Source organism: Ascaphus truei, chromosome 22 (genome assembly GCF_040206685.1).
Source record: "Ascaphus truei isolate aAscTru1 chromosome 22, aAscTru1.hap1, whole genome shotgun sequence".
NCBI classification, from domain to species: Eukaryota; Metazoa; Chordata; class Amphibia; order Anura; family Ascaphidae; genus Ascaphus; species Ascaphus truei.
In genome coordinates this window covers 13,942,292-13,959,936 of record NC_134504.1, presented here as the reverse complement: position 1 = coordinate 13,959,936, position 17,645 = coordinate 13,942,292, and the positions used below count along the sequence as shown (strand labels likewise).

The 17,645-nt window shown below is 40.6% G+C and overlaps 1 protein-coding gene across 3 annotated transcripts in view; it reads right to left on the bottom strand.

Annotated features, from left to right (window-relative positions):
* The window catches only part of RNF213 (ring finger protein 213), a 72,409-nt gene that overhangs the window by 7,244 nt on the left and 47,520 nt on the right, over positions 1 to 17,645 (bottom strand). For all 3 annotated transcript variants that reach the window (XM_075580034.1, XM_075580033.1, XM_075580035.1), the window contains exons 37-60: positions 17,098 to 17,237; positions 16,812 to 16,966; positions 15,950 to 16,150; positions 15,454 to 15,635; positions 15,126 to 15,246; positions 13,673 to 13,773; positions 12,569 to 12,751; positions 11,166 to 11,332; positions 10,944 to 11,043; positions 10,664 to 10,778; positions 8,548 to 8,752; positions 7,327 to 7,514; positions 7,076 to 7,198; positions 6,778 to 6,888; positions 6,283 to 6,525; positions 6,099 to 6,180; positions 5,803 to 5,837; positions 5,376 to 5,470; positions 4,853 to 5,012; positions 4,477 to 4,648; positions 3,201 to 3,295; positions 1,980 to 2,237; positions 310 to 442; positions 138 to 221 (exon numbers count right to left, since the gene is read on the bottom strand). In XM_075580034.1, the coding sequence (XP_075436149.1) occupies positions 138 to 221; positions 310 to 442; positions 1,980 to 2,237; positions 3,201 to 3,295; positions 4,477 to 4,648; positions 4,853 to 5,012; positions 5,376 to 5,470; positions 5,803 to 5,837; positions 6,099 to 6,180; positions 6,283 to 6,525; positions 6,778 to 6,888; positions 7,076 to 7,198; positions 7,327 to 7,514; positions 8,548 to 8,752; positions 10,664 to 10,778; positions 10,944 to 11,043; positions 11,166 to 11,332; positions 12,569 to 12,751; positions 13,673 to 13,773; positions 15,126 to 15,246; positions 15,454 to 15,635; positions 15,950 to 16,150; positions 16,812 to 16,966; positions 17,098 to 17,237 (3,449 nt within the window). The remainder of the gene's footprint in view (positions 1 to 137; positions 222 to 309; positions 443 to 1,979; positions 2,238 to 3,200; positions 3,296 to 4,476; positions 4,649 to 4,852; positions 5,013 to 5,375; positions 5,471 to 5,802; positions 5,838 to 6,098; positions 6,181 to 6,282; positions 6,526 to 6,777; positions 6,889 to 7,075; positions 7,199 to 7,326; positions 7,515 to 8,547; positions 8,753 to 10,663; positions 10,779 to 10,943; positions 11,044 to 11,165; positions 11,333 to 12,568; positions 12,752 to 13,672; positions 13,774 to 15,125; positions 15,247 to 15,453; positions 15,636 to 15,949; positions 16,151 to 16,811; positions 16,967 to 17,097; positions 17,238 to 17,645) is intronic.

Below are 17,645 nucleotides of genomic sequence, written 5' to 3'. Positions count from 1 at the left end.
TAAAAGGCTTGGGAAATCAGTGAAACATACTGTCAATCTGCCCTTTAGGGGTGTTTTTTTCTTTTCTTTTTCCTGTCGCATTCTGTGTAACAAGCCCCTAAAAACAACAAGCTTTTTATTTCTCCAAGTATACTTACCATTCGTATGGAGGGAATGCCTTAGATGATTCCATGCGGACATAAATGTTTCTACACGTTTCTTAAATACGTGTCGGGATCCATCTAGATAAATAGAAGAAGAAAGTTAGCAATACTCTAGATATCGTTATGATTCAGACGCTAAGTATGAAAATATATATTTGTGGCTTACCTGACTTTATGCTACTTAAGAAATCTTTTATTTTTTGGCTGTCCATGTCTCTACAAATCTGGAACTTTTTCACCAGCTCTTTTTGAAGGTTCAAGATTTCTGGTAAGAATTTTACCATCCTAAATTCAACTTCCTAGTTAAAGAAAGAAATAAATAAGGATCGTAAGACTCATCTTGGAAACATAATCTGATAGCATACAAGAACCACACGGCCCACCCAGTCTGCTCATTTTCCCATCTGCTGGAAAACCGCAGACCCCTTTTGATTATTGGCTTACCTTTGTATTTAATATAGCCTTATGTCTGCCCCAAGCAGCAATTCCCTTACTGTATTAGCCTTTACCACCTCTGTTGGGAGACTATTCAATTAACCCACCATCCTTTCTGTAAAGAAGTACTCCCTCACCCTGCTCCTCAGCTAGCCACCCTCCAGCTTCAGAGAATTCACCTGGGAAATATTATTCTCTCCTGCATTTTGTTTGTTATGTATTTACAGTTACATAGAAGATTAGGTTGGAAAAAAAAACCGACACATGTCCATGCAGTTCAACCTATGCTAAATTTAGACAACAGATACTTATCCTATATTTGTATTTACAATAGTTTGAGCCAGAGAAAGGCAAACAAAAAACCCCAGTGAAAGATCATCCGATGCGGTCTCATGAGGTGAAAATTAAATTCCTTCCCATATCCAAATATTGGCAATCAGATTACTCCCTGGATCAACATCCTTCAAATGTTTACTTATTTGGTATATCCCTGTATACCTTTCCTTTCTAAAAAGATGTCCAACCTTTTTTTGAACATATCTATTGTATCTGCCATCACAGTCTCCATGGGTAATGAATTCCACATTGTAACTGCCCTTACTGTAAAGAACCCTTTCCTTAATTGCTGGTAAAATCTCGCTAATCACCAAGAAACTCAGTACTAGAGTGCGTGTAGAAACTTAAAGAGGACACTCAGATTTGAAACCAGGATCATAGGGATTTTTACAGACAGACACAGTCCCTGCCCCACAGAGCTTACAATCTATGTTTTTGGTGCCTGAGGCACAAGGCGATAAAGTGACTTGCCCAAGGTGAGGAGGAACTGACACCGGGAATTGAATCGGGTTTTCGTGCTTCAGCGCAACGTCATTGTCTTTACTCACTGAGCCCTCCCTGCTGAAGATCATGCACCGTCTTTGTACAATGCCCTTCCTGAGATATGTAGTTAGGTAGTGTATGGAAAAGGCGCTACTGCGCATGACAGAACTCCAGTAGGTCCCGGATAATGCAAAAAAACTTTATTGGCACATAATGACACTAGGGCTACACCACGATCTCCCCCTCAGAATAGGGCTTCGTCTGGAGTGAGATATGGTCTCCAGGATTGATCACGGTACTGTAGGTGACGTCTAATCTATAAAGTGGCATCACAATCTCTCTTTCTGGTGCTAATATCCTATACAACCTACTGGTAGCATCCTGCTGGCTTTACGCATTGCTTTGCTACATTGCTCGCCTACTTTTAAGTCAGCTGAAATAATGACTATTAGATCCTTTTCCTTTATTATAGTGCCATTAACTGCAATATTTGTATTTTATTTTTATATTACACATTGCTTTTACAAAAGAAATATGCAAACAGATCTTAAACATGCGAATATAGAAATAACATGCACTTACGTTCTCCAGAAACTTCCACAATATTGGCACAAGGTCCTTTCCATCCTTCTGCTGAGCAACGTGTCGTAGATATTCAATAGAAATCCTTGTTCTGCAGGTCCAGATTTTGGAGCAGTGCACATGGCTGTCCCGTGGTAATGTCATAGGATCACCATTAATCAAGGGATCTCCGTACACAATTTTTACGATTGGATTGGAACTGATTCTCTCGTCTTTGCTGATGTCGTGGTTCACCTTCAAGAGCTTCTTATCTAAACTCTGTACGTAGGGAAACAATTCTTAGGAACAATATTTAGACATCCTTTTCAGAAAAATCAACAGCTTATGTGAACTTTAATTAAAGATAATGTGGCAGTTTGATGAGATTTGGAGAGAAAGAATCCCCACTTATTAACTTCACAATAAAGTGTCAAATGCATCGTCATAGCATGTAATCTTAACCCTTTGAGTACCTTCTCGATGTAACTACTACCTCATGGGATCTGGCGCTCCCGTAGTTAGGTCAAAGTTCCTGCTAGTTTTTGTAAGGAATATCGCGTTCTGCGCTTCACATGCGATCTATGTAAAGTGGAACAGAAGGAGGAAGAATCCCCTTCTGTCATCAGTGACAAAGTGGTAACGTGATCGAAAGTGCAGGAGAGGCCACGGCACTCAAAGGGTTAAAGGTGTATTGCTGCCTTGGGGTGTTTTTTTATATTAGATGGGAAGCAGGAGGTCTCCTGAGCTGAACCGTTATTTTCAGGTCTGGGGACCCCCTGCTTCCCGAGATACTTGTCTCCAATCCCCAGCTGGGCTCTCAATATGGCGTTTTAAAAGTTCTTACGGTATGTCAACCAATAGGAAGCCACTACATCAACAGTTCTAGGCTTCCCCTTATGCTCAGGACCTTTAAATCAAGCAGGTCATGGCCTACGGAGGTAAGTATCTCTGGAAGCAGGGTGCCCCTCTAGTGGAAACAGAGGCGGTTCAGCTCCAGAGACCCCCTGCTTCCCAAGTAGGGGGATGTTTCTCTCTCTCCCTCCCCCCCCCCCCTATTTAAGAAAATGCTTTTTTAAGTATTTTGCATACTTGGTCTTAAAATTGTAACTGAAAAAGAGCAAAAAGTTCGGAGGTAGATTTAAAACCAACCACTCTCCTCAGTTCTCACTTATGTGCTCTTATATTGCATTTGTACATCCTGTGTAATGTGTGCACATTTTTAATCCAATACATTTGCTTCACCTTAAGCACAGGAGAAATAACCGTTGTTGCCATAATTTGTTCCCAGTTGTTTCTACTTTCCTTAGTGGACAACATGCCGTCAAAGCGCACAGGCCCTGAAAAGAGAAACAAAGTGAGTGAGAGTGGAGTGAGAGTGGAGGGAGAGAGGAGAGGGAGAGTTATTTTACAAGAAATAGAAAAGAGCTCAACAATTAAATGCTTAATGTACGATTTACATCATGAATTTAAAAGTAAAAACCAATGGAGAATCTAGTTAAAAGAGCTTTGAATGTAATCACTGGGATTGATCAAGCTTCCCTGTGGGTTATCGATCCGGCGTTATCTGCCATTGGAGTTAATGCTGGGTCGGGATGCAATACCCCACATCAGAGCTTGATGAATCTGCCCCTATGTGTTTCTCTTCCCTCTCCAAAAAAATTGCTTCCTTATTATACGTTGCAGTTTTTAACATGAAACATCATCATATTCTTAAATCACATATTCACATAACCGCAATGCTGCATTGTTAAATAGGAAGCAGTATAGTAATGACATCAAAGTGTCTACAACGGTTATGAATTAAGTACAAATAGTCGTGTTAGTCCAGTTGCGATAGTGCAGAGTAAATGAGTACTTCATAGATGATACCTTTTTAATTTGAAATAACAATAGATATTCTAAGACAAACTTTCAAGAGTTCTCTTGTCCGCAGGTCAGCAATACTGATTTACAGAGATTGCATGATCTTAACATAGATGTAAATAAAAAAAAACAAGATAATCTATGGCAGATGATGTAGCAAAGGAATGGCAGAGAGAATGGTGAATAAACAGACAGGGCAATAAATGGATGAAAGGGACAGTGAGGCACAGGACCATACATCCATCAGCAGTGTGCAGAGGGGTGGGGCTGCAGAGGGGGAGAGGGGGTTAATTGTAAAATTAACAGAGAGGCAGGGAGAAACATTACAAAAAAATTATGATTAAGTGTTAGAAACCCCATATCAGCATTAAGTCATCTATCATACATTTTGCACCCCCACCCCTTTTGCTGATGGATGTATGGTCCTATTTCTTATACAGTCCCATTCATCCATTGCTCTGTTTTTTTATTTAATATTCTCTCTGCCATTCCTTTCCTACAGTATGTCATCTGCCTTAGATTATCTTGGGGTTTTTTTTACTTTATGTTTAACTCCTGGAATCTTTATTTTAAAAAAAATGGCATACGTTTTTTTTTTTTTGATTACTTCGTAAAATATATGTGCGATATTAGTTGGAAAGGTTTTATAACTTACACTGGCCAGGCTGCTGGTGGGTTAGACTGCAGAGTATGAGATGGACAACAGTGGCCGTCTCATCAGCACTTTTCCCAAGTGTGTTCTTTAGATATTCGAGGTCTTTTTCAATATGGCGGAAAAGGAATGTTCCAGCATCTTGTACTTGTGGTTTTAGAATAACCATCAATCCCTGCCAGAGAGAGAACAAATTATATATATAAAATCATAAAAAGGTACACAGAATTTGTGTATTTAAACAACCCCAATTTCCACTAACATAATTTCAGAGTTGGAAATAACATCAAAGCTATACAAAGGCTGAATTCCATGATGATTTTGGGATTACTTGCACATGGAAAAATAAAATGTTTAATTGTCTTGGTCAGTTTTGTACCTGTGGATTCTCTTCTGCTCCCAGGATCATCGACAGGTGAGTCAGAAGCCGTAACAAGATAAATGCCGGTCTGGATATCTCTCTATCTGGAGCCACAGCGGACCCCTGCCGTTCTGGATCTCCCAAAATGTGACCAGTCTGTGTTCGATCACCTTCCCCTCTGTTTAAAAACAGGGATCTTTAGTTGGAGGACAGTACAAATGGGAAACTTGTCCTGCTGAGCCCAGTTACACCAAGGCTGTAAGGAAAATCACTAAATGCCATATACTCCCAGCCAACTATTTGTAAATATGGTGATGGGCAAAGACATGCAAAGAGCCAAGGGCTATGGATATTGTTATTTCACCATTCTTACGTTTCCTCTCTGGAAAAAGCAGAAATTTCAATTTAACATTCTAGTACATAATCTAACAAAAGCTGCATGAAGATTCCTACTTTAACATTTCAGATGTCAATGACCGTAGAATATTGAGGCCATCTTATGTCAGACAATACAAAAATCAGTTTATAAAACAAAGCTTACTGAATTGTAGTAAATCCCACTTGTGGCCTGTGATTCTCGCCTCCAACTTGAGCCCCGCAGTCTATGCACCTGCTGAGTTGCATGGGCTGGCCACACTGCCAAAGAAAACCGCAATAGGTTACCAAATAAGAAATTTCAAATGGATAAACAGTGAACATATTCAACAATACCAGTCGCTGCTCTCTACTACAGAAGAGAAAAAAAAAAAACCTTTGTAATATTAGAAAAGTGTAGGTGTGCAATTCATGCAATAATCCTTAGGTCTACATTCGGTTATGTTTTTCAATACAAAATGTAACCTTATGCTGCAGGTGAATATTCTTATCTAAATCAAATCTTCCAAGAAGCGTTCCTATTTTTCATGGTAAACTAAATACAACGATCGGTCAGCAAAGCATTTCACTTAAAAATGCATACGTATGCTCACCTCTCCAACAGCACAATAATGATTGTTGGGACAAACTAAAAAAAAAAAGAAAAAAAGGAAGAAAAGTTCAAGTTAGTTAGCTCATCCTTCTGAAATGCTTCACTATGAGAATGAGAATAATATTTCTAGATAATGGATATAACCAGAACCACTGCAAAAGGCGTGCAATATTTACAAGCCTAACTGAAAAAGTCATTATTAACTGGTTACAATTTATGTACAGATAATGCTTCTATTAAAACGGCGATTGAGACCCTACCCTTATCCTCCCTCCTTGTTACACAGATCTTACTTACCATACCAGCGCACATTTTCTCTTTGGAGCACGTTCTTAGCTTGGACCAGCATGTCCTCTGGCATAGTTGGTAGGTAAGAATTCTTAAAAACAAAAGGATTGATGGACAAAAAAAAAAACCATTATTTTAAATTTTAAAGAAATGAAACATCGAACCATTGAAGCTAAGGCCACAAAGCTTTTACCTGCATTGTGACAGGGGAAAAAGCCAAATTCTTTAGTGGCTCAAGGAGATTGTTCTTTCCACTCAGCAGAACAGCAGCCAGGTGTATGGCCAGTCCAACAGTGGTGCACCGCAGGCTGGTCATTCCTGGAAGGACTCTCAGTGTGGGCCGGCTGTTATTGAGCAGCGATTGTGCAAACTGATTAACGGCCCCTTCCTGGAGAACCTTGGCATTTTGGATAAAGGTCTTCACAGGTTCATGCTTCTATGAAGGACACAGTAGTGAAAATATCTTGTAACTAAATGATCCCATCAGGTCCGGAAGACAAACTTACATGACTAATGACATGTATGTGATCTACATGCAGTTTGCAGTGAATGCAATGTTTTTTGTTCCATAAAATTACGACGCCAATAAAGAACTTATAAATAACCACACTTCAGCATACCGTATGCTCTAAGAACATGCATGTTGTGTCCTCCTATGCTAGACACCAATGACATACAAATCACTTACTGCTACTGTAGCTTGTGTCAAGGTATTCGGAAACCCATAACGCATGGTTATTTCTCTGAAAACAGCAAGGAGCAGGTGGACAGCCTGTTCACAATCAGGACTTTTACATTCCTTGGAAAAGAAACACAAGACGTGTATTAAATTACCTCTTTGGTATTGAAAGGGCCTGCAACACATAGTGCAGCAATATGCTATAAACGCCTCCAATGTACAAGCCGTTACGATTTTTGTTCAAACTGTTAATTAAGCACATTAATAAATGTAGCCAACAGCAGGAAATTAAGTAACCATGTGGTACCTCTTGTGCTTTTACAATGCTTTCTTCTTTACATTCAATCAACGCCTTGCCAATGCCATCTCTCAGCAACCTGTAGCTGTTGCCACACACCAAGAATAGGTCAATATTGCAGCTCTGATCCTCCTGAAACAATAACCAAGAGACTCAAACTGTCATCATGTGCTGGTAAAACAAACATTTCTGTGAAATGCTGTAATGTTAATTATGTACAATGTAAACTAAAGTCAAAATCAGAATTGAAGTCTTAATACCTTTTTCTGAATGATTTGCGGAGGAAACAGCCAGCTGTAATTACGGTCTTTGAAAAGTTTTTGGACCGTCACCATCCCATACTGATTTGCCAGTTTGCGAATTAAATAAACACGGTACCAGTCATTAGCAGATTGTGTGCATAAATCCTTTACATTTTGCAGGAATGCCTCATTTTTGTTAATCCCTTCTGAAAAAGTTACAAAATGATGGGGTGCTCTGATTAAAAAAAACAACACAAAAAAAAAAACGTAACAATTCCTTTTTTTTAATTTAAATATTAGCGTAAACGTAGATTAAAAACTAGTAAGTACTGTAATGTGCAGTATCCCAAGTAGAAATTTATGTATGCGTGATGGTTTCACCTGGCAAAATGAGGAGTATTTTTTCCTAATGTGCCAACAAGAGTAATTATTTATTTTTACCAATTAGAAATAATGTCCCACCAAACTATCTTTTTCATACCGCGTATTCACGGTTTTATGAGTGTTCGTTATTCTTTGAATACCGTATTAATATTGCATTGGAAGATAAGCAGTTTGCATCATGTTTATATTAACCTATCATGGTTATGCAGCAAGTTGACTGAAGGCTTCTTAAAACCCAACCAATGTTGTACATTTAGTTTTGTTCTTTTACAAAGCGGCAGTGGCCACTTCCATGTGGTAATGTCCATTTTCATGGATGATTTTAAGCAGTGTTGCCACCTGGTAAGCCACTTTTACACAGGACTGGGGTTTGGAAATAAATACTTCTGTCTGAAAATTAGAGTCCAGTAATTGAAACCTTTTTTTAAAACCTCTGTCAATAGAGGAGAGATGATGTACAGTACTCGGCAGAATGAAACTTTTACTGGTTCTAACTCCACTTTGTACTTACTTCAATACATCTCCCAACTCAGGTGGCCTAGTAAGTAGGGGTTGCGGATTTGAAAAATATAGTGTGTAATTTTATAAATGACTTCTGCTCAACATATTTCTCTAGGGTGATGACATCCTAGTGTGTAATTTTATATTTGGAAATATTTTTTCATTCTTATTTTTGCTGTGGAATTGTATCATTTTAGAGTCTTTATACCTTCACAGATGTTTACTGGGTCCCAGTTATATGCTTTTTGAAAGGTATGCTTTTTAAGCGTATGCCATTCTACCAAATATACTTGCCACTGTCCACGATCTTGCCATACTTAAAGCCAATCAAGAATGAATCACACTTATACTTACGGGTGTGTGTTTCAGTGAGCAGTTCTGCTGCCATGTCCAGTGCCAATCTAATTCTGGCGACTGCTTGAAGGAATTGGATAGACGACTCTCGGGGTCCATGGTGATTGCTGTTTTGCATGTAGTCTTTCAAGAAGGAACCTTCCTCTCTAAGGTATATGGTTTGATCACCATCACTATGGGCTTGAGTCTTTTCATACATAGAGTCCTACAATTTAGAAAAAGTGGCATGCATTATAACAAGAAATATTCCTGGAACAGACTTACCTTTATTTAAAAGCAGGAAGACAGCAGACACCTATTGGAGAGTCACCAACCACGCTATGGGTTTACGCACTTGAGATCCAGTGTTACCCGCCATCTATATTTCAGTAAAGCAACAAGTTTACACTAAATTTGCTACTTGAACCATACATTTGTTTATAACATTTATATGGTGCCTTTATCCATGGCAATGTACAGTAGTTCGTAAAACCTGCTTGGTTAGTGGGCAGAGGTTGGGGTCAGGTTTCTGGATTTAGTCTTGTCGGAGGCATGGTGATGGTCTGGCAGTGAAGGCAATTGGATCGGTGAGGTGGCTGACTTTAGAGGGTTGTGGTGAGACTTTAGGAAGGGGTGGGGGATTTCATGGGCGTTGGGGAGGGTGGGGTGAGGGAGGGGAGAAGAGGTTAATGCGAGATCATGGAATGTGATGGAAAAGAGAAGAGTTGGGATCTGAAGATAGTTGGGGAAGGGACAGATTGAACGTGGTGGGGGAGCTTGTTCCAGTAGAGGGCGAGTAAGGCAAATGATGGGAATCGAGAGGCACGGGGAGTGAGGGTTGTGGCAGTCAGGCATCGAAAAGTACATGAAGGTGTATAGCGAGAGATGAGTGCTAAAAGGTAAAAAGGCACACAACCATGGAGAGATTTGTATACCAGGGTGAGGAATTTAAAGAGGGAACACTGTTTTATGGGTAGCCAGTGGAGTTGGGAGAGGAGAGGGGTGATGTGAGCAGTGTGTTGGAGATTGAGAAGTTTACGAGCTGCAGCGTTTTGGAGTTGTTGGAAGGGTATGGAGGAGTAGAGGGGGAAACTGAGAAGGGAGTTACAGTAGTCGAGACGGGTAAAGATGGAGTGGATAAAAAGTTTTACCGAGGAGAGAGAAATGAGTGGACAAATGTTTCTGATAGGCGATAGCGAAAGGTGATAGTGATGGAGGTGATGTGTTGGGCGAAAGGAAGGGGCAAAGGTGACTCCAAGGTTGAGAGCAGGAGAGGGAGATGATGAACGGCGGCGGGGGGGGGGAGAGATGGGAGGGAGGGGGAAGCAGAAGAGTAGAGAAATTCAGTCTTAGCTGGGTTAATTTGTAGGAAGTGAGAGGACATCCAGGTGGAATTGGCAGAAAAGCAGGCAGAGATACGTGTGGAAAGTGTGGGTGAGAATAGTGGGAAGGAGAAATAGATTTGGATGTCGTCTGCAAAAAAATGGACATTGAATCCATGGGAGGAGATGAGGATAAAGAGGGGGGGCAGTGTAGATGAAAAAGAGGAGAGGACCAAGGATGGAACCTTGGGGCACACCCACTTGGCTGGTGGGTGGAAAGGATGAATTGTTGAAGGTGACAGAGTAAAAGCAGGGGGAGAGATAGGATGAGAGTCATGAGAGTGCGGTGTCAGTGATCCCAAGGATCGGTGTCAAATGCTGACGAGAAGTCGATGAGGAAGGAGGAGAGTTTGGAATGCTGAGCTTGGGGAAGAGAAGGTTGTTGATGGTGAGGAGGGCAGTTTCAGTAGAGTGTGAGGGACGGAAGCCAGACTGGACAATGGGAAGGAGGGAATGGGCGTTGATGAAGGTGGAGAATTGCTTGTGAACAATGCGCTCGCGGAGCTTCAAAAAGTATTGGAGTGATATAGGGTGAAAGTTTGAGGGCAAGGCAAGGTCGAGAGATGTTTCTTTTAGGAGAGGGATGACTTACTGTAGTTTTGAAGGAGTCTGGGTATTGTCCGCTGGATAGGGAGAAGTTGAAGGAGAGGAGGGAATGGGGTCAGAAGGGGATGTGGTGAGGTGAGCGTGTTTGATGATTGAGAGGAGATAGTCATAGAAAAAGAAGATATACGATTTTGTAACATTAGGCTTACCTCCAAGCAGTTAATAAACAACATATACACTTCTGTGGTATCCTCTTCACTGAGAATATGACTGTCTTGCACTGTGGATAGGTACTGTTGCACATAGCTCTTTATGTCATCAAAGCTACAAAATGAGAGAAAAAACCCCCTGAATAATTAGATGATATTCGGAAGCAAGGTCTGCCCACTACTTTCTAAACCAGTTATCAAACATGTCCAGTGAAGACTGCTGGGCAAAAAAGCAAGAGACATAGGAATGTTTCGAACAACATTTTTAATTTCTCTTTACCTGTACTTCAAGAGCAACTTCAGTATTACAGACCGGATCACAGGGGTTTTGTCCACAGAGTCCTCAAATGGTGAGAGAGATTTTGTGTAACGCCTTTGACCTTCATTAAAAAAAAACAAAAAAAAAAAAGTGGTTGTAAAATAATAATACTTCATCTATTTATTGATAGAGAAACATGCATCCCAGCAGCCCGCAAAGGGCTTAATAAAACAAGAAGCTTACCACTTTTGGTGTTAAGAGCATCTTTGTTAATGAAAAGCAAAGAGAGCAGCTGATCTATCACATCTGCATCTGGAGGTGTATTGTCTTTGAAGCATAGGGTACATATCATGTCAATAAAGAACCCATTGCACAGTTGTCGAAAGCGAACATTTTTCCGTATGGCATCACTGGCAAGAAAGACAAATGCAGATGTTGACATCACAGAAAATAAGTGATTCTCTCACTTCTGACAATCAGTTTTCAGAGCTGCCACGTATTTACATTTTTTCCAAAGAGTTTGAACCCCCCCGGGGGTCCTTTGGAGCTGAACCGTTTCTCAAGATACTGGTTTAATTGCCAAATGTTTTCCTCCCCTTTAGGGAAAGCGAAATGACCACCAAAACTTGAGCGTCAACAGGAAGCTATGTCGTCATTAGGGGGGAAAAGGGAGTGTCTTACTGTGACGGTAGGGGGAAATATGGCTGCTGTTAATAAAGGTTAAGTCTGCCATTACCCCCTACCTGTCAGTAATACATTGGTATTGTATTATATGTTGTGTATATATGTATGTCTTTGCTTGGTTCCAGCACCTCAGGAATGAGGGGTTAATATGTTTGCAGGAGAATTGTTGCAAATGTTATGTTGCAGTCCTACCCACCAATCAGGGCCTGGGCATGTAGGCAGCACTTTCCTACCCACCAATCAGGGCCTGGGCATGTAGGCAGCACCTTCCTACCCACCAATCAGGGCCGGGCATGTAGGCAACTCCTGGCCCTGAGTGTTGCAATATTATGGTTTAAGTATATAAAAAGGTGGGAGGAAGACCCCTAGCAGACAGGGAGGGAGACCCGGGAGACCCTTGGCAGACAGAGCCTGCAGAGAGTTACAGAGGTGTTGCTGTGACAGGGAGAAACTGCAGTGTCCAATCCAGTGCTGGTCTCAGGTCTGAAAACCAGTCCTGTAGGCACTGGGTAAAGAAAGAGAACAGGGGAAATCTCTGCAAGCAGGTCCCTGCGACTACTTAGGCAGGGTATCCCCCGGTTGGGTATGTGTGATGTTTGTGTCTTTTGTATAGTTGTGGATATGTTTTTCAAATAAATTAATTTGATAAAAAACCTCTCGTGTTCTGTCTGGCGATATTGATCCCTGGTTCCCAGTCCCCGGTCTCCCGTGACACTGACCACTTAAATGTCAAGGAAGTAACAGCGGCAACAAAACCGGTAAGTGTCTGGGGAGCTGGAGTTGGGGTGGGGGAGCTGGAAAGTGCAGTTAAGATCCGGCAGATACTCAGTTTGATTTCTTTATAAAAAAAATAATCAAGGGGATCACACTTGGCAAATAAATATCCTTATTTTGATTATGCATGCTGGTTGTTAAGGGATAAATTGTCTAACACACAAGTGATCTATAAATTTGTATGTTACCTGAGTTCCTTTGACACGCGGATCGGGAAGTTATCAGGTAGCTCGGATTTACATGTGGGACAATTATTTTGACCAGTTGCTATCCACTGCTTGATGCAAGACTGACAGTACATATGGTCACATACAAGCTGGACTGGCTCCTTTGGGTCTTCCCGGCAGATCAGGCAGATTTGTATACCAAATCTATTAGGAGGCAGAATGTGTTACTGTAAAATTAAATTAATAAAATAATATATATGGTCAACCAAATAAAGCCAGTTTTAGACCAATCTCGAAAGTAAGAAGAGAAGAGCACAAAGCGGGTTGTGTATTATTGCTCATATTTAATTTTCTATAGTGTATGGTTAAGAACATTTGGTACAACATTGAAGAAAAGCAGTTAAAAAAAAAGGGGGGGGGGCAATTTATAGAAGAAAATTAATTGTTAATTATGGGAAGTGCAGAGCAACTTTTTTTTTTTTTTTTTTCAATGCTGAAAAATTGAAAATGTGCGCCACTGATTTATAAAGCTGCCCCCCTCCCCCATTCAATATGTGCATTAATACAATCTGATTGCCAATTTAGCTAATCAATCCATTCTCCTGTAATCGATCGCTGAAGATTCGGCTTGTGGGTTCTTTATATCACTGTCAGTGCTGCAGAAGACTACCCAAGATGCAAAGTTCTGTGTGGAAGATCATGTGACCAGGCAGCCACTTGATACAATTGGTGCACTACTAGAGAGAGGGCGGGGCTCAAGAGCCAGAGAGCTAGTCTCATTAGAGGAAGGTGATGTGACTTTGTAAATGGTTGCTATCCAAACAAAAATGCTTGTTACATTAGAATACATTAAAAATGTATTGAACATTTTTTTTTATGCCAAGTATTTTCTCATAGTACAGAACTGATTTATTAAGGAAAACACATGTAGGATATTGCTTGAACTGCAGCTTCAAAGCATTGAATTTCTGAATTTATTCCAAACTAAATGTATTTATTCCATTTTAAACTTTGTGCTCCAGTACTATTGTGTCACCTCTAAGTAATCTTGATTAGACAAGTAATGTCCCAGTCAGTGCTTTACACGTGCGGTTAAAGTGATCCACTTATCCTTTATAACGTTACCTTAGTAGTAATGTAGCGACCGCATCTCTGCACTTACGGAGAACATCAATAACGGCCAGGAATGGTCTTTTAGACTTTATGTCAACATAGCCTTGGAGACACTATTAAGGAAAGAATAAAACAATGGTATTCACTCAACTATGATAGAAGGTTTAATAATCACTTACACACATACTAATCTCTGACACAATAGGTTTATACAAGTTGTTAATGAGTTTTAAATCTGTGATAGCAGGTTTTTATTTTGCAAATGACCTAGCAATATTGTTATCAACTGACATTTAAATGAGCAAGCAACTTACCTGCCTTCTCAAAATGACCATTTGCTAATCTCAGATAACCTACAATACCTGAATGCCACAAAAATACAAGCTGTCATTATTACACCATTGTGTGGGACAGAGTCAAGGGGGAGAAAGTAGAGAGGAGAAGATAGAAGAAATAGAAAATGTAAGGGGGAAAAAAAAAGGACAGGAGTAGCGCAAAAGCGCAAAAAGACAGAAGCGCAAAAAGACAGAAGGACAACACAATGAAAGAAAAACACTCAGGGTAAACTGGAAAGAGACAGGGTGAAAAAGGAACAAGCAAATAAGAAACAAATAGCAAAGAAAGGAGAGAAAGGGTTGGATGAGAATGTGATCCCTCTGCAGACCTGCTATTATTGTCCTTGACGTGTGTTTACAATGCGATTCCATATATTCACGGAAAAAACAAATATTGCAAGAATTGTACCGAGGTCATTGGAAAGATTTTTGTCAGTGTTTCATGACCAGGGAGGAGCGAGCTTCCCCCCCTCTCCTAGTATTATTTACATGTAACCTACCAATACCGAGAGGACACAGTCTGGAGGTATAATGGCCGCTGCTTTGTTTATTAATTAATAATAAACATAATCATAACTGAGATAGCGTGCTGCCCGTCCGCTCCAGAAAGTGCTCGGTGCTGGGTAATGCATGAGGGGGCACACGGAAGTACGTCCCGGTGACCTGCCCCCTCGCTTCAACCTGCTTTACCAGCCCCAAGCCCCCTCTGGCAGGACAAGCACCTACCCACCTCCCCCCCTCCCAACTGCCGCCGCGACAAAGCAAATTGGCCCCGCAATAACCACTCCGTCCGGATCTTTTCGTCCTCCCTTATGTATGCCGATTTGAACCAGGGACCTCCCTCCTGGCTGCCGGCTTTATGCCTAAGACCCCTTCCCCGGCCGCTCTTGCAGCCAATCCGGTTCGGGGAGGCCGAGCCCCCCGGTCATCTGCGGTGCCGCCCATTCAGGCTAGGCCAGCTTTCATTTTGGCCAATATTAATGTTATTGAAGCCAGAGATAACTAGATAAGATAGTGATCACTAGTGATCTACTAGTCCTCTAAATACTGATGACAGAATACAGGTCCAATGTGGGCTACACATATTTTAATTTTGTTGTGAACAGTACAACTTTATTTAATTTTTTTACCTTGCCAAGGAAAATAGTGTGTGTTTTTAACAGTTCCTGCATCTCTGAATTCTGGACACACTCTTCTATCAGCACATGTTCTACAAATAAAGCCATGGAAAACACACAATTCCACCCAATTCTGTGGGGAGACAAAACAAAAGCGTAAGCACAAAGGTTTTAATAGTTATTCCAAAAAGAAAAAAGGGGGGAAGAAAAAAAAAATCTAACAAAATCGGATCACCAGATAAGTGAACGAAGCATACAGTATCTGGTGGCAGGTATTTTGACATTTCACAAATCTTGCTTATGCGATTTAGAAAAAAAAAAAAAAATCTAAAATACTTACTTGATCTGTTCAATTGTTTGTTTGCACCGAGGACTGCGGCCCTGTAAGTAGTTCTCTGAACAGATGAGTTCAATTGGCATTTGTAGATTTTTCACTTGACGTAACCATGCCTGTGGGCTAGGCTCCAGCACAGACACTTCCAACATCTCTAGGCACGCAAAAGCCGCAAAGACATCAAGAGCCTAGCAATAAAGTTATAAACGCAAATACTGTGTCACATGCTAGTTATACAGTACCACGAAGATATTTAGTAAGAAAAATGGGCAATAGGCACTTTTCCTTTTAATATACAGAACATTTCCTCAAGTGAAAAAGCTGTGCATGATGTTAACTAATTAAAAACCTTGAAGGCATGTCTTCTCACAGATTATGCATGTTTGTTATTGCTGAAAAATCTAATTTAACAAAGAAGACTGAATATAATCTGTTGGTAAATTCTACTCTTACACCGACTAATGTTTCAGTAATACCCTGCATCCCTACTATATAGTCTTACCATCGCACTGCTCATCATTGATTCCAGTTCTGAAATTCTTAGACCGAGGGCATCAAGAACTGTGGGACGAATGGCCACAATCCGGGAGAATGTTTGCAATCGGTGTTGAAATTGATAATAACCAAGATGTACCCAAGGAAGAGTCAGCTCCTCTTCACCTCTCATCTCCTCAATACACGATGAAAGAGCAAACTCCAGAAACTGTAAAGAAAGGGAAATCCATCAACACTTCTATGTTATGTTAGTTGTAATCTATGAATATATATGTAATTCTATATAGTGCCAGCCATGCACATCGTGCTTCACAGAAGTAATAGAAGCAACAAATTAATATGAAATTTAATACATAATAGTGCTTGAAACATAAAAGGTAAACATTAGAAAAAAGGAGTCCCTGACATGAAGAGCTTACAATCTAAAAGTGATCATATAGTACTGTACGCTTATTCCAAGCAGTACATACGTGCTTTAAATTCAGAGGATTGCTTAAATTACTAATACACCTTCCATGCATTTCTGATAGTGTATTGCTCATGAAGATTCCATATCTATGTGATGTTTACATTAGTCCATTGCTGTTCAGTTCAACCAAATATGAACATAATATAAAATTCAAATCCCTAACAGAAAAAAATAAGTGCTCCACAAAAATGTTGATATATTCAGTCCACCTTCCCTCTACATTGCCAATTCTGCAGTCTCTACCACTGGCTATCAACATGGGTTAAAGCAAAGACGTAAATAAATATCCAAAATACAATGGACACAGTTGTTGGGTGATTGCATGTAACAATATCAATGTTTTTCTCATAAAATAAAAATTCTAGAATAACGGAGTAAACAACAACAACAAAAATCATACCTGCAACTCTCCAGTGGAGGACACATTCATGGTCAGAAGGATGAAGTCTCGCTTATAGTTCAGGAGCAGTTTATCCCGATCACTATCTTTCCATCCTGCAATATACTGTCCTAAGGGCGCCTGAGAGAAAATACTTACAAATTTCATTGCAGGACCTGGGGGGGGAAAGCACATGTTAAAACAGACTAATAAAGAGAGGACTGGCACTGACACTTTTGGATATGATGTAATGACAGTTTTTTCTTACACCAGGCTGCATATGTGCAATATCATTCCTGAATCGTACCTTCCAGAGTGTGGATGTACTGAGCTTGAGCCCAAATTTCTTCCAAATAATCTTTAATTCTCCAGCTGAAAGGTGTACAATTTCCCTCACACATGGAGATGTTCATGCAGTTCTGCACAAGTATTGTATCTGTTTGGGAGCTGGCATTTTTTTTTTTTTGCAAAGGGAAGAGAGAGATACCTGTGAGCACCAGCTCATAGCAATTTTAGCAGTGCACACTAAACTTCCGCCTGCACACTCTGTGTCAGACTGGCCTAATGGCAATCCAGAAAATTCCCGGGTGGGAGGCTTGTTTCCCCTTTTCTCCCTAGTGCAGAGGAAGGGGAACATTGCTTCCACGAATCGTAGTTTCTCCACTCGCTCTCCAATCAGCTGTTTAATAACATTGCGCTGATAAATACTGGCCTGCTCCTCTCCTGTGCTAATCACTAGTTCCCAGAAGTGGAGCAGGACCATATTCATTAGCACGCTGGCATTAAGCGCCTGACCAGAGAGGCGAGGAGGCTCCTACCCATGGCTGCAATTTCCCAGCACCCTGAACACTGGGA